At 44.9% G+C, this 15,548-nt stretch overlaps 1 protein-coding gene across 2 annotated transcripts in view; it reads right to left on the bottom strand.

Moving 5' to 3' along the window:
- DYM (dymeclin) overlaps positions 1-15,548 on the bottom strand; it is a 332,893-nt gene that overhangs the window by 238,870 nt on the left and 78,475 nt on the right. For both annotated transcript variants that reach the window (XM_054032077.1, XM_054032078.1), the window contains exons 8-9: positions 10,176-10,301; positions 4,426-4,568 (exon numbers count right to left, since the gene is read on the bottom strand). In XM_054032077.1, coding sequence (XP_053888052.1) covers positions 4,426-4,568; positions 10,176-10,301 — 269 coding nt within the window. The remainder of the gene's footprint in view (positions 1-4,425; positions 4,569-10,175; positions 10,302-15,548) is intronic.

Below are 15,548 nucleotides of genomic sequence, written 5' to 3'. Positions count from 1 at the left end.
AGGCCACTGGCTGTACAGAGATGGGAGATCACTCTGCAGGCCCCCCACCCACCTCAGGATACAGACTCTGTAGTGAGGCTGCACCTGACTCTTGACAGTGCACTGCCTCAGAAAGAGCCCAGGGCCCTGCCCCTCCGCGCCAGGTGCACCAGGACAACAAGCGAGAGGGACAGAGTCTCCCATGCATGCACAGCGTTGGCCCCCAATCCAGGTGTGGGGCAAGTAGGCTCAGCTCAGTAGGATCAAAGTGTAGAGGAGCTTCATGTGGGGCGAGAGGGTTCATTGTGGGGCAATCTGGATGCAGGCAGCTTGGTGAGGGGTCTAAATGGGTGTGGGATCTGGATGCATAGGGGCTCGTTGAAGATTCCGGGTGCAGGGGGGTCCAGGTGATTGGGTGGTTGGGACTCGGCGGGGGGAGGGTCTGAGAGTGGAGGGGGATAGGGCTCAGCAGGGGTGAGTCCGGGTGCTGGGCAATGTTCCCTCTAATTTTTTCGACCCATGTGCAGAATTAATTTTGTTATGTGCACCAATATCAAGGTAACGTGCGGATGTGCACCACCAGTAGAAACAAAAAACTTAATATAGATATAATATATATTATATATATTTTTAAAAAGTTACCATAGGGATAATTACTCCAGGTAAGACAGGTCAGGCATTTTAGAACTCAGTACTCAAAGAATTAAATTTAAGCATAAGAGAGAAATAAATTATGAAATGCAGAGACCAGTCAAAAAACTAAAATGACAGCACTTTGAAAGAATAAAATTACAGAGAATATATGTGCATTGCAGGAAGTACCAAGTAACAACAAAAACAATAACACAAATATGTGTTGGGAGGTGAGTGTGAAAGAAACAGAGAGTGTGTGTGAGTGTGAGTGTGAGAGAGAGAGAGAGACACACACAGACTGTGTGTGTGTGTGTGTGTGTGTGTGTGTGTGTGTGTGTGTGTGTGTGCTGGCTGCTGGGGAAGTGTATGAGAGACCGTGCGCTGTCTCTTTAAGCAGAGAGGCACTCGCCAGTGAAGGCTCGTACAGACCACAGCAGCCGCATCTAATTCCCAAGCCCCGTCCCCCTTCTCCCGCTCTGTGGAGATGGGGAACATGGTGTCCCCTCACCGCGCCTCACCTCCACCCCTGACATCAGTACCCCTTCCCTCCTGCCCCTCTCTGCACAGCAAGCAAGAGGGTCCCGGGAGCAGCTGGCCAGGGGCTCCAAAGCAGAGGGCAGGAGCAGCGCAGCAGCAGGGCAGCGGGGGGAGGAGCACCGGAACACACATCACCACGGTGCACGGTTCTACTAATCAAGTGTGTGGCACTTGATTGACTCTTGCACGGTTGCGCAGCTTAGAGGGAACATTGATGCTAGGAGAGTGGGCCTTGGTGGGTGGGGTCCAGGTGCAGCTAGTTGGGGATCGGGGGGGGGCGGGGAGGTGAAGGCTTGCCGGGGAAGTCCAGGTGCGGGGGGGCTCATCAGGGTGCAAATTCAAGGGGGGCTCAGCAGCAGGTCATCTGGGTGCAGGGGGAGGGGCTCACAGAGGGTCCAGATGCAGGAGAGGGTGGGGCTTGGCAGAGTGGAGGTGTGTGGGGGGGTGAGGTTCGGGGGGGGGGGGGGTGTCTGGGTATGGGGGGGGGGGGAGGTAATTTGGCCATGGTAGCTGATGTCCCTTTGAAGTGGGCAGATATTGGAGCATGATTGGAAAGCCTGGGACTATGGAGGAAGACATGGAGAGAAACAGCAGGAATCAAGAAAATATATAGTAAAGGTTGTTTTCCATATCGTAAACAAGATCACAAACCATACAGAAACTCACCTTTTAAACAGTTTTAAAGTAGTTATCACTATATCCTTCTAAGACTGAAATAAGAGGAAGAAAAGTGGATTGGTGGGTAGAACAGGGACTGGGTGTCAGAACCCTCAGGATAACATGATTTTTATGAACAATATATGTATATATAAATGTTCAGTTATTTAAAAAAGAAGTGTCAAATTATATTGCAAGGGAAACAACTACTTTATAACAGATTCTGGGCACAATTCAAACACTGTCAGTGTCAGCATATTTCCCTATTAGAAAACTGTAAACAGAATTTGAAATTTTGAAAGAAATATGGGCTAACAGATATAAAGATGTGTGTGACTATATCTCTTTATGTGTAAATAGCACTATGTTTAGCACTATGCACTGTGTTATAAAGACATGCTCTTTTACCGCCTCCATGAGGAGATCCAGATACACAGTCCCAGTTGGACCGTAAAGTATTTCCTGGCAAATCACTCAGGGTCTGAATTTTAATACTCCTTAGAGAAGCAGTCACTGAATGGATTTCACAAAAGAATAAAATAGAAAGTCTACATTCCACTAGCAACACACTTGCACAGAGTAGTCATTTAACTGGTCAGATTTAAAAAAAAAAAAAGGAATGTACAATGTTTATTTAACATAGTAGATATATTCTCTTCTTCCCATTATGTAGCACTACTCATCTCAAAGGACTTTGCATACTATACACTGAACACACATATACAGAAATACAACCCCCCCTTGGCAACAACAAGCCAGAACTCAGCACAAAAGTGAGACAGATGAAAAGCTGTTATCAAGGACAGTAGGAAAAACCCTAATCTTAGGAAGATGACATAGGACCTTTAGTATCGTCTCAGCAGACAGTACCTCTGATTTTAAGCAGAAGACCAAACCACAACACGCTACATGGTACTCAGTTTATATACCGTGCCTGTGATGAAAGTAACTAACCATCAACATTCTAGAATCTGGATATGTTGGAGCATAAGGTCTGGTCCACACTTCAAACTTAGGTTAACATAGCTCCACAGTCCTGAATGCAATAGCTATGTTGAACTAACCATCATTGTAGATTCGACTAGGTCGAGGGAAGAATGCTACTGTCAACCTAGCTACTGTTGCTCAGGGAAAAACCTGTTACAGTGATGGAAAAAACCCTTTAAATCGCTGTATTCTAGGTTTACAGTATGGGTTACAGTGCCACATAGTGCCCATAGTGGAGGCACAGATAAAGTGTTGCAAAACTGATTAGGCCACTATCCCTCCAGCTCCATCAAGCAAGTACAACAAATAGATAATTATGTAAGTTTGTTCCTTCCTATTCAACCAAAAAAAAAAAAATTGTATAATCCTAGATTAAAACAATCAGAGGTGTTAAAGAGTCAATCAGTTTATGGTCACCATTTTACATATCTTCCAATGTGTAATTTGGCATAATTATTTCTAATTAATTTTTCTTCAATACACTTCTAAACAAGAGGAAAATGAAAATAAAATGCATGTAACCACCTTTCCACCACGTGCAATGATGCATTTAAGACTTATCTGCAATCGTTGCAGAGACAAAATTACTTCAAATTATAGCAGACATCCAGAAAAGGATGGCTTACAAGAATGATTCATATCATGTCTTGGGAGAAGCTTTCCCTTGTTATTACACTTAATATATTTAATGCAATTTTTCCTGTAGTACAGTAATTTAAGAGAAAACAATAACTGCCATAACTCTCAGGTTTCAAAGTAGCAGCCGTGTTAGTCTGTATCCAGAAAAAGAACAGGAGTACTTGTGGCACCTTAGAGACTAACAAATTTATTTGAGCGTAAGCTTTCATGGGCTACAGCCCACTTCTTCGGATGCATAGAATGGAACATATATTGAGGAGATATATATACACATACAGAGAGCATGAAAAGGTGGGAGCTGTCTTACCAACTCTGAGATGCCAATTAAGTAAGAGAAAAAACTTTTGAAGTGATAATCAAGATAGCCCAGTACAGACAGCTTGATAAGAAGTGTGAGAATACTTACATTGGGAGATAGATTCTTGAAACTCCCACCTTTTCATGCTCTCTGTATGTGTATATATATATCTCCCCAATATATGTTCCATTCTATGCATCTGAAGAAATGGGCTTATGCTCAAATAAATTTGTTAGTCTCCAAGGTACCACAAGTACTCCTGTTCTTTTTGCCATAACTCTTAGAACCTTACATCTTCAGAGTGGTTTCCCAATATTCACTACTTAAAGCCAAAGCGGTAGAAATTATGGCAGATTATTATTTTTAAAGTGCTATGGCGATGGATTCTATAGCAATATTCAAGATTGATAATGACTTGAATACTTGAGAGTGGCAGAGATTCTGAATTATTTCTAATTTTGCCCAGTTCCGGCTCCACCTTCCAGATCTGTCCTCAAACCTATTAAAACCTGCAAAAAAAGTCCTCTCTGCTGCTGGGCCCTGCTCCTGCTCACTCTTCCCTGCTACTGGTTAAATCCCCACAATCACAGGTACAGGTATTATCGCTGCAAAAGGAAATGAATTGCATGTGTAAACAAAACTTATTACACAAACTACAGATTTGGATAGCTGTTTAGAAGAAAGGTAAGACTTACTTGCCACCCCAGATGCAAAACCATAAAGCAATCCTCCTCCATCTGTCTGCTGCTGGAAGACATGGGAACCTGGGGGAGGGCTTCTCTCTTGTCTAATGAAGTTATATAATAATGTTTTCACAAGTCTGCTGGTGTATGGGAGACTGAAAAAGAAAAAAATCTAATATTTATCAAAGTACATGAAATAACTACATTGGTAACTGCACTAGAACTTAAAATTGAGATTAATATAAATATATTTGCACAAGAGGACAGGTATTAACCATGTGAATAAAAACTCAGAACTGGAATATTTAGCACCTCTACAGTGCATTCCATCCAAGCAATTTAGAGATCTCTGCAGACATTACCTAATCCACAGAGGCTTAATTCAGTAAACATCCCAGTTTTACAGAGGGGGAAGCTGAGGCACAATGAAATTAAGTATCTTGCCTAAGGTTAAATAAGACATAAGTAAGTTTAATATAATTTTTCCTGTAGTATAGTGATTTAAGAGAAAAAAAATAAATGCCATTAAATTCTTAGAGCCTTGCATCTTCAGAGTGGTTTCCCAATATTCACTACTTAAACATAAAGCCAAGGAAGTAGATAATAATAATCTGCCATAATTTCTAAGTGGTATGGCAATGGGTTCTATAGAAATATTTGAGATAGATAAAGACTGGAATAGTTGAGAGTGGCAGAGACAGCCAGGAATCGATCCCAGGTATCTCCGCTCACAGCCCAGTGCTTTATCCACAAGACCATCATTCTTCTCTTTAATAAGGAAACTTAGTGAGGTATGCAACTTGACCAAGTTATAGGTTTGATGCCTCCTTTTGTTCTTCAGAATGTAAATGGTAGCCAGGGTTGTAGATACTTGTTTAAAGAGTCTCTCCTAATGCTGGTCACTTACTCCATCTTAAGGACATTAACACGTATGAGAGTGGACTGATTTAAATCAAAGCAATTTAAATCACTAATTTTAATCAACAAGCAAGAAACCGTGATTTAAGTAATTGATTTTAATTGTGTTTTGCATTTGTACATTTTAGTTGTTTTCCCAAAGACAGGTTGAATCTCACTGGTTGATACCATTAAAATGTTTGATTTGCAACTACATAGAACCGTTACACTAAATTTAGTGTTGTTTCTTGCTAACCAGGAGGACACACTGTATACTCATTTATTTAAGCAATTATATAGCTAACTTTTTACTAGTTGACTAATATTTAACTTGTGATTTGAGTCAGGCTCTAATTGGATGGAAAATCAAATTAATTTGAAAATGCACAAAAAACATTTTTAATTAAATAAAACTGCCTTAAATGTGCTGAATACATACGAAAAAAGTTTATGAAAACATATTTTTCATTTAAAATTAATTTTTGTAACCCAAGGAAGTATTTGTAGTTAGTGAATTGAACTGTGTTTCTGATCACCACATCCTTAAAGATTATAGATTTAGTAGCACTCGTCCTCTCACATTAGTTTTTATCCATAGATTGGAAGAGGAAAACAAGCTTTCCTGCTTTTTCAACTCCCATTTGGTTTATTAACTTTGAATAAACTAGTTCAATAACCTGAAAAGAAGAAAATATTCTCTATGCAGTTGCAGATGAGGATACTGCTTTCAAAAGCTGATTTAGCATCTTAGCAAACTCCGGTTCCCCATGCTTAGGCAGTGATTTCCACCAGTTCAGTGGCTTGACTCTCTTGGAAACTTCGCAGCAAATATGTATTTCTTCATATTTTTGTATTTAATTTCAATGATTGTAATAGATTATAAATTTAGGTCTAAACATATGTTGTCAATTTCAAATTTAATTTTAATAGATCTATTTTTAATTAATAAATCTCTATTTAATTTAAATTTTAAAAAATCAGGGGGGGGGGGATTTAAAAATTCATTGATTTTTATCCATCCCGACACTTATGTTGATTTGCCCATTGCTGTACATGTGCGCCAAGCACTCTATCAGCTATATAAAAAGGAGCAAGCCGCAGCAGCAGGCCTATAGGAGAATTACTGTCTACAGCTAATATTGCCTAGGGTTACCATACGTCCTCTTTTTCCCGGACATGTCCGGCTTTTCGGCACTCAAACCCCCGTCGGGGGGGAATTGCCAAAAAGCGGAACATGTCCGGGAAAATGGCGGCTCTGTTTAAGAGCCCGGCTGCCTGAACGCTACCGGCTTCGGGCAGCCCTGTGCCTGGAGACCCTGCGCCGCTGGAGCCCGGGAGGGGAAGTGCCCGGCTGGGGGCGCAGGGTCTGGAGGCACGGGGCTGCCCGAAGCCGGTAGCGCTCCGGCAGCCCGGCTCTTAAATAGAGCTGCCGGGACTGGAGCCTCTAGCCGCCGGGGCTGTGTGTAACTGACACAGTGTCAGTTACACAGAGCCCCAGCCGCTGGAGGCTCTGTTTAAGAGCCGGGCTGCCCGAGCGCTACCGGCTTCGGGCAGCCCCGTGCCTGGAGACCCTGCGCCCCCAGCCGGGCACTTCCCCTCCCGGGCTCCGGCGGCGCAGGGTCTCCAGGCTCGGGGCTGCCCGAAGCCGGTAGCTCTCGGGCAGCCCGGCTCTGTGTAACTGACACTGTGTCAGTTACACACAGCCCCTGCGGCTGGAGGCTCCAGTCCCTGCGTCTCTATTTAAGAGCCGGGCTGCCCGAGCGCTACCGGCTTCGGGCAGCCCCGTGCCTCCGGACCCTGCGCCGCCGGAGCCCGGGAGGGGAAGTGCCCGGCTGGGGGCGCAGGGTCTGGAGGCACGGGGGCTGCCCGAAGCCGGTAGCGCTTGGGCAGCCCAGCTCTTAAACAGAGCGGGGGCGGCTGGAGCCTCCAGCCCCTGGGGCTCTGTGTAACTGACCCAGTGTCAGTTACACTAGGGTTACCATATTTCAGCAAGAAAAAAAGAGGACGGGAGGAGCCCCGCCCTAGCCCCGCCCCTGCCCCTCCCACTTCCCGCCCCCCCCAAAACCCCCAACCCTCCCCCCGTTCCTTGTCCCCTGACTGCCCCCTCCTGGGACCCCTGCCCCAATGCCCCCCAGGACTCCACTCCCTATCTAAGCCTCCCTGCCTCTTGTCCCCTGACTGCCCCAACCCTTATCCACACCCCCACCCCCAGACAGACCCCTGGGACTCCCACGCCCCATCCAACCACTCCCCACCCCCTGACAGCCCCCCCCCCCAGAACTCCCAACCCATCTAAACCCCTCTGCTCCCTGTCCCCTGACTGCTCCGATCCATCTCCCCACCCCTGCCACCTGACAGCCCCCCCCAGAACTCCCAAACACTCCCCCCCTGCTCCTTGTCCCCTGACTGCCCCCTCCTGGGACCCCTGCTCCTAACTGCCCTCCAGAACCCCACCCCCTACCTAAGACTCCCTGTTCCTTGTCCCCTAACTGCCCCCTCCTAAGACCCCCCCCAAATGCCCCCCAGGACCCTACCCCCTACCTGCACCCTGAGTGCCCAAAACCTTCTCCACCCCCCCAAAAAGCCCCCCCCGTTTCTTGACTGCCACCTCCAGAACCTTCCTGCCCCCTGACCTCCTTACCCTGCTGCTCAGAACAGAGTGTTGAGCTCTGTGCAGCCGAGCCCGACACGTGGCTGAGCTCCCCAGCACAACAAAACCCGGTCCCTGGCCCTGCACAACAAAACCCGGTCTGGCCCTGCACAGTGCTGCCAGACTGGGCTGCAAGGGAGCTGCCGGCTCAGAATGCAGGGCGGATCCGGCTCCTCTACAGCTGCTCCTAAGTCCAGCCCGGGACTTCCCTGCAGCCCTCCCAGCTGCTCGCTCTGCTAATCCCGGACATTGTGAGTGCTTTACAAATTCCCCCCGGACACTATTTTTAGCACAAAAAGGAGGACATGTCCGGGTAAATCCGGACGAATGGTAACCCTAAGTTACACAGAGCCAAAGAGGAGAAAAGCCTCCAGCCCCCTGGGCTCTGTGTAACTGACACAGTGTCAGTTACACAGAGCCCCGGCCGCTGGAGGCTCTGTTTAAGAGCCGGGCTGCCCGAGAGCTACCGGCTTCGGGCAGCCCCCTTGCCTCCGGACCCTGCGCCCCCAGCCGGGCACTTCCCCTCCCGGGCTCCGGCGGCGCAGGGTCCGGAGGCACGGGGGCTGCCCAAAGCCGGTAGCGCTGGGGCAGCCCGGCTCTTAAACAGAGCCTAAGAGGAGCAGAGCCTCCAGCTGCGGGGGCTCTGCTCCTCTTCGGCTCTGTGTAACTTATACAGTGTAAGTTACGCAGAGCCGCCGGAGCCCCGGAGGGGAAGTGCCCGGCCGGGGGCACAGGGTCCGGAGGCATGGGGGCTGCCCAAAGCCCGAGCGCTACCGGCTTCACGGTTTGCTGGGCAGCCTCCAGACCCTGCGCCCCCGGCTGGGCGCTTCCCCTCCCGGGCACCAGCTGCGCTGAGGAAGCGCCGGCTGGGGGCGCAGGGTCTGGGGGCTGCCCGGGAAACCGTGATGCTGGTAGCACTGGGGCAGCCCTTTCCCCCTGGCTGGGAGTGGGAGGGAGGAGGGGGCGGAGTTAGGGTGGGGGAAGGGGCGGAGTTGGGGCGGGGCTAGGGGTGGGGAAATGGGCGGGGCCATGGCCCGTGGAGGGTCCTCTTTTTTTATTTATGAGATATGGTAACCCTAATATTGCCAGTGTTTATTTTTTGTTTCTCTTACAGTTTAAAGCTAGAGCATAAACAGCACTCAAGAAAGTGGGATTTTTTTAATATTCTTTCACTTTTAATAATCTATGATGTTATCAGTAATGTAGTGATCCTGTAACAAGCAACTCTGCACAGGTGGTCTCCTGCAGCGCACCACTGACATCAGCAGAGCACTGTATGGAATCGCTTGCAGGACTGGGGCCTACAGACTTATGTTTGTTTTCAGTATGAAACTGATAGTATCCTTTCAATTTGCTCCTTCATATTTTGCCCCCAAGAAGAACATTTTTATTCAGTGAAAGGAAATATACAGTTCTTATTCTATTATTCCTCTGCATCTTGGCTACATAAAACAGATAGACTGTATTTTCTCCAACATTTATAGTTATCAAACTAGTTGGGACCAATTTACATTGATTAGTGAAACACATGACCTCACCTCAGTGACTCTTAGTGGTAGAGAAGAGAGTTGTTGGAACTAAATAAATTAAAGCAAGGGAAACCACCACATGTTTAAAAACAATTCAGAATTAATTACCTAAATTCTCCAAAGCCAATGGGACTACTCATGTAAGTAAAGTTAAGTATATGATTCAGTGTTTACAAGTTCAGGGCCTACCAAGCCTCTGTCTTTCACTTTCCCCATCTATACAAATAGGGTTCATACTTCCTTATCTAATAAGGAATAATTTCAGGAGCATTTTTGAGGCACTCAGGTACTAAAGAAAGGAATACAAAAAAAAAAAAAAAAAAAACGCACAGATAAAAGTAAATGATTTCTTTTAAAATAAAAGTTTTAAGTAATTAATAAAATTTATAAAGGATACATATCAAGTTATAACGGCAAACGGGATCCAAAATAAAGCTGTACTGAAGCCAGGGTGTGGGGAACCTTAAATGTGAAACATTTCACTAACATTTGGCAATGTTTTGGATTTTTTTTTTTTTTTTTTTTTATAAAAGTGGCAGCATAATGCAATAAAACTTATTACATGTTCCTCTCCTGACACTGTCGACAAGTACAACAATCTATGAACACAGAACAGAAGTTTATCAACAGCATGAAAAACTATTTGCTTTTCTCTGTGTCGAATGCAGCACTGTAATGTGACGTACCATCGGCCACGCATCAGGTATTTATGAATGACGCTCTCTCGCAGAATTTCCTTGTGAAATAGTTGGCAGGAAAGGAAGACAACAAGTGTCGTCACAGCTTCCAGGGAAATGCTGTATGTTATGTCTCTGCAGGGAGAAGAGAGAATAGTCATAAGGATTAAGCTATTGTTTCTATTTACAAACTGACTTTTACATTATGAGAAAATGCTCTAAATTCACGTTTATACAATGCTTAGCACATTGGGCCTGTATCCAATCTATGCCTGTTTCCGAAAAAGTCCCCCCCCACCGCCAAAAAAAGGAGGCTGTATTTAACTACCCAAAATATACAGTCTAAAATTTTAAATTGTTGACCAAGCTTAGTCACTCACTAAAATAATGCATATATTTTAAAAACTGCTCTGACATTTACACTTCATACGCATTTGTTTTAAAAGTGAACAAAGAAAATGGAGAGGCCAGCTCTGATACAGGAAATATTTAGGGACACCAGAGTGCACTGAGATCAATGTGGATGCAGGTTGCTTGAGCTCTAAAGAGGCCCACAGAAAATCCCCAAACGTCCGCTAAAACACAACATCTAACCCCAAGAAATATTGCACCAGACTACTGAAACCCCCAAGATGCCCTGTAGCTCACATCTTCCTCTGATTCCAAAAGCACCAAAAAAACCCCAAAGATCTGCCTCCCAACTTCTACAAACAAGATAATGCCTGAGCCTGATGGAGTGCAGCTGATGACTGTCCCACAACAGGTGGCTACAAATACTGTTGAAATTAAATCTACAGTTTCCACCCTACAGACCACCATGACAGAGATTCAGACGGACAGGTGAAGTGGAAGATGACTTCAAAGAAAACAATTTGCAGGTTATGAAGAACTGTAATTATATCAAGACTATTAAGACCAAGCTAATGATCTAGAAAACCACTAACAATAATGTAACATCAGGTTTGTGGATGTCCCTGAAGGAACAGAGAAAGGTAAACACTCTGAATTTGTCCCTAAATTGCTAAGTACGTTGCATCTGCTGGCAGATTTTTGTTTTGATATAAAACAGGCACACTGGGCCCTTGTCCCCAAGCCAGCTCCAAGAAGTCGGCCTAGAGCACTGACTGTGAAAGTCCTGAAGTTTACTACTAAGAAGCTTATATTGCAAAAATCCAGAGAAAAGAAAGAGCTAGTATGGGGAGAACCAGCAATTAAAATACAGCTCTTTAACACAATTATGCCCATGATGTGGTTGCAATGAGGTCAGCTTTTAATCAAGCAAAACAATTGGCCAGGACGATGGACTTGAACTATTTTATTAAATATCTGGCAATGCTCCATCTTACGAATGGCAAGACGACAGCATCATTCAGTTCTCCTTAGGAGGCAGAAAAATACCTCAAAAATCTGCAAACTCCTCCTTCACAAGAGGAGACATCTAGGGAATGACCCGACCATACGGAATTTATGTACTGCTCTCTGAGCTCTGATATGGCTGCTCTAAACAAGTTGATGAGTGCTAGGTTGATATTGATATGTTAGTTTCTTTTTTTTTTTTCCTCTCTCTCTGATTGGGGTTCAAGGGCTATCATCAATTTACTTCCTATTGCCTTAATTCATGGGAAAGGAGCATCAATGTAAAATCTATCACTTGATTAGTATTTACATATCATGGTTTTATTAGATGGTGCTTCCTTATGGACCAGTGGATCAATGTTCTATTAGTAATAGGTGATTACTATAGTTGCAATGTTTGGGGCCCCAGGGAATGTGAGGATATCCAAGTTTCAGCTTATCCCGCTGCCCCTCTGGGTATCAAGTGGGTAATTTTGGATAGTTTAAACAGATACTTCTATCTGATTGTAGGGTACTACTATGTATTTCTCACACCACTATCTTTTCCAGGGTGTTTTTTTTTTTTTTTAAACTTATTTAATTCCTCTTTCTTGCCCCCCTCTACTACCCTCCCATGCAGAGAATTTCCTTCCCACTCCTGTAGAATATGTTCTGGGAAGTAACACCCACCACTGGATTATATAACTTTTGCTGCTTAGATATGCAAGAACTGTATGCTGCTTGGGAAAATGTGCCATTTCTCATTTATTCGTAAAGTGACTGAAATTCGCAATTCTATAATCATCTTTGCCAATCTCTACGCACCAAACCAGGACGATCCCAAATGTTTTCATAAATATAAATTACATGGCCCACGATATTGTTAGTAAAGCTGGAGACATTAAACTTCTAGACCAGGTCTTTGATAAATCTTCTCTATCTCCATAGAAGAACACTAATACTCATCAGGTGCTTCATACATATATGGCTGATTCAGGTTTACAGACTGTGCAGAGACTGGGTAATCCTACAGCTAGAGACTACAGGCTTTTTTTCCGCAACTCATTCAACATAATCAAGTCTCGTGACATTAAGAAATAGTCCAGACTTGATCAATTTTGCCTCTGATTGTAGCATTAGTACTATTGTTACATCTGACCATACTCCTATACATGTATCTTTTAGTCTCAAGGGCATACACCCACAACTAAAATGTGGAGATTAAATACCCACTTTAAGGACAGAAGGGACCATCATGATCATCTAGTTTGACCTCCTGCACACATTGCAGGCCACAGAATCTCACCCACCCATTGCTGTAATAGATCCATAACCTCTGGATGAGTTATGGAAGTCCTCAAATCATGATTTAAAAACTTGAAATTACAGAGAATCCACCATTTACACTAGTTTAAACCTGCAAGTGACCCGGGCCCCAGCCGCAGAAGGCAGCAAAAACACCAGGGTCTTTGCCAATCTGACTTGGGGGGGGGGGGGGATTCTTTCCTGGTCCCAAATGATGATGATCAGTTAGATCCTGAGCATGTGGGCAAGAACACCAGCCAGACACTTGGGAAAGAATTTCCTGTAGTAATTCAGAGCTCTCCCCATCTAGTGTCCCATCACCAACCGTTGGAGATATTTGCTGCTAGCAGTCACAAATCAGCTACATGCCATTGTAGGCAGTCTCATCATACCATCTCCTCCATAAATTTATCAAGCTCAGTCTTGAAGTCAGTTTGTTTTTTTGTCCCCACTGCTCCCCTTGGGAGGCTGTTCCAGAACTTCACTCCTCTGATGGTGAGATTAAATACTTCGTTGGGGTGTTGGGGTGCAGGAGAGGATGAGGGGTGTCAGTACTGGGAGGGAGTTTGGTGCAGGAGGGAGGCTCTGGGCTGGTGCAGGGGTTTGGGGTGCATGAGGGGGTGAAGGGTGTGGGCTCTGGGAGGGAGTTTGGGTGCAGAAGGGGGCTCCGGGCTGGGGCAGGGGTGCAGGAGAGAGTGAGGTGCAGGCTGTGGCCGGGAGGCGCTTACCACAGGCGGCTCCCGGTCGGCAATGCAGCGGGTCTCCGTGCGCTGCCTGTGCCCACAAGCGCCGCCCCCTTAGCTCCCATTGGCTGGTTCCTGGCCAATGGGAGCTGCGGGGACGGTGCTGGGATCGGGGGCCACGCATGGAGCCACCTCCCCATAGCGGCCGCAGAGACGTGCCAGCAGCTAGCCATTTCCAGGAGTGGTGTGGAGCCAGGGCAGGCAGACAGCCTGCCTGAGCCCCGCTGAGCCACCGGACTTTTAGCAGCCGGAGATTGCGATTGACTGGCAGAGGCTCCAGGATTGATCAGTTGATCGCGATCGACCAGTTGGTGACCATTAGCCTAGGACTATCTTTTTCATGTGTTCGCCAAATTTGGATTTGGTAACCAATCTATTGCTTGGATTAAGCTTTTATATTCTAACTCAACTTCCACGGTAGTAACCAATAGTATTATTTTCCCCCCATTTCTATTACAGAGAGGTACTAGGCAGAACTGCCCCCTTTTGCCTCTTCTGTTTGAATAAGCTCTAAAATCTTTAGCCATTGCCATCTGAGCAAATCAACATATTTAAAGGTATCATGGAGGGCCAAACAGAGCACAAAATTATGCTCTGTGTTGATGATGCTCTTGTATTTGTATCTTAAAGTCCAAGGTTACTATTCCTAACCTCTTAAGTACTATTAATAAGTTTGGACATCTCACAGAATATAAAATTAATTGGGATAAATCAGAAATCTTAGGCATTAACAAATAAGCCCAAAAATGTCTTCTCAAATTGGTGGCAACCCTCTTACATTAAACCTTTGGGAATGCTGATTCCTAATAATATTCAGGACATCCCTACTATAAATAGAACCAGTGATTGACAATGTGTCTAATGACTGGGGGAGATGGAGTTCATTAACCTTGAGTTTGTGGGATCAACTTAACATACTGAAAATGAATGTCCTTCCCAGAATTTGGTATGTCCCGAGGGTCTCCCTATTTCTATTCTCACACTCATTTTAAGAAATTCAGTAATATTTTCATAAAGTCCTTTTGGGGCACAGGTAAGAAACCTAGACTGGCTTTGAACAAATTACCGCCATCTCTGGGAGGATTTCATTTTCCAGCCTGGAAAGTTATCATATCTCCTTTTTGTTAAGCCAGGCATCTTTGTGCCTGTTAGATAAGACTGTACAGACCCCACTTTGAGTTCAGACTGAACGAGAATTGGTGTACCCTCTCCCCGTTACAGGCATTGTAGGATCAAATTATTGTAGATTTGATGGCTCCAGAGCTCCCACAACAATGGCTGTGAGGCAAGCTTGGTCAAACTTGGCTAGAAAGTCCTACTTCCATCCATTCTTCCACGTAGAGGCAATTCTATGGCGCAATCCTACCCTTAAAATCAGAAGCAAAAATTTGATGTGGAGGAATTAGATGGAGAGAGGAATTATGACTATGTCACAGCTAACTGACAATGATAAATTTAAACCATTTGTAGATCTTCAGCAACAATTTGGCTTGCCATGCCCCAGAGCATGGAAATTTATCTACAGTTAAAACATTTACTTACGAGTGTTTTTGGACTTGATAAAAGTTCTGGAGCTCCCAATGTATTATTTTGGAGGAAACGTCCTGGATTTACTCAGCTAGTTCCCTTTACAATTTTTTGGACCAAAAAATTGGGCCAGAAAATTGATTGATAATTTGAGAGTTGCTTGGAATAGAGATCTGGAAACACAGCTATCTGACCCAATGGAATACAATTGTATCTAATGTTAAAAAAAGCAACTATAGACCTGAGACTATGGCATACTCACCAAAAGACGTTATCAAATATATCAGTCCCCACATAGGCTAATGGTAATGGGCCATACATGCTGACCACTGTTGGAAAACTAACTCCCTTGGTGCTACAATTGGTGCTACCGTATCGAGGATTTCTGTTCTGAGGTGGGTCAAAGGACCAATTTGATATTTGATGCTAAGGACAAAGACTCCCCCTTAAACTTCATTCTTGGATTGACAGC

This window comes from Malaclemys terrapin, chromosome 6, assembly GCF_027887155.1.
Source record: "Malaclemys terrapin pileata isolate rMalTer1 chromosome 6, rMalTer1.hap1, whole genome shotgun sequence".
NCBI classification, from domain to species: Eukaryota; Metazoa; Chordata; order Testudines; family Emydidae; genus Malaclemys; species Malaclemys terrapin.
The sequence above is the reverse complement of the archived record's forward strand: the minus strand, read 5'-3'. Positions and strand labels throughout refer to the sequence as shown.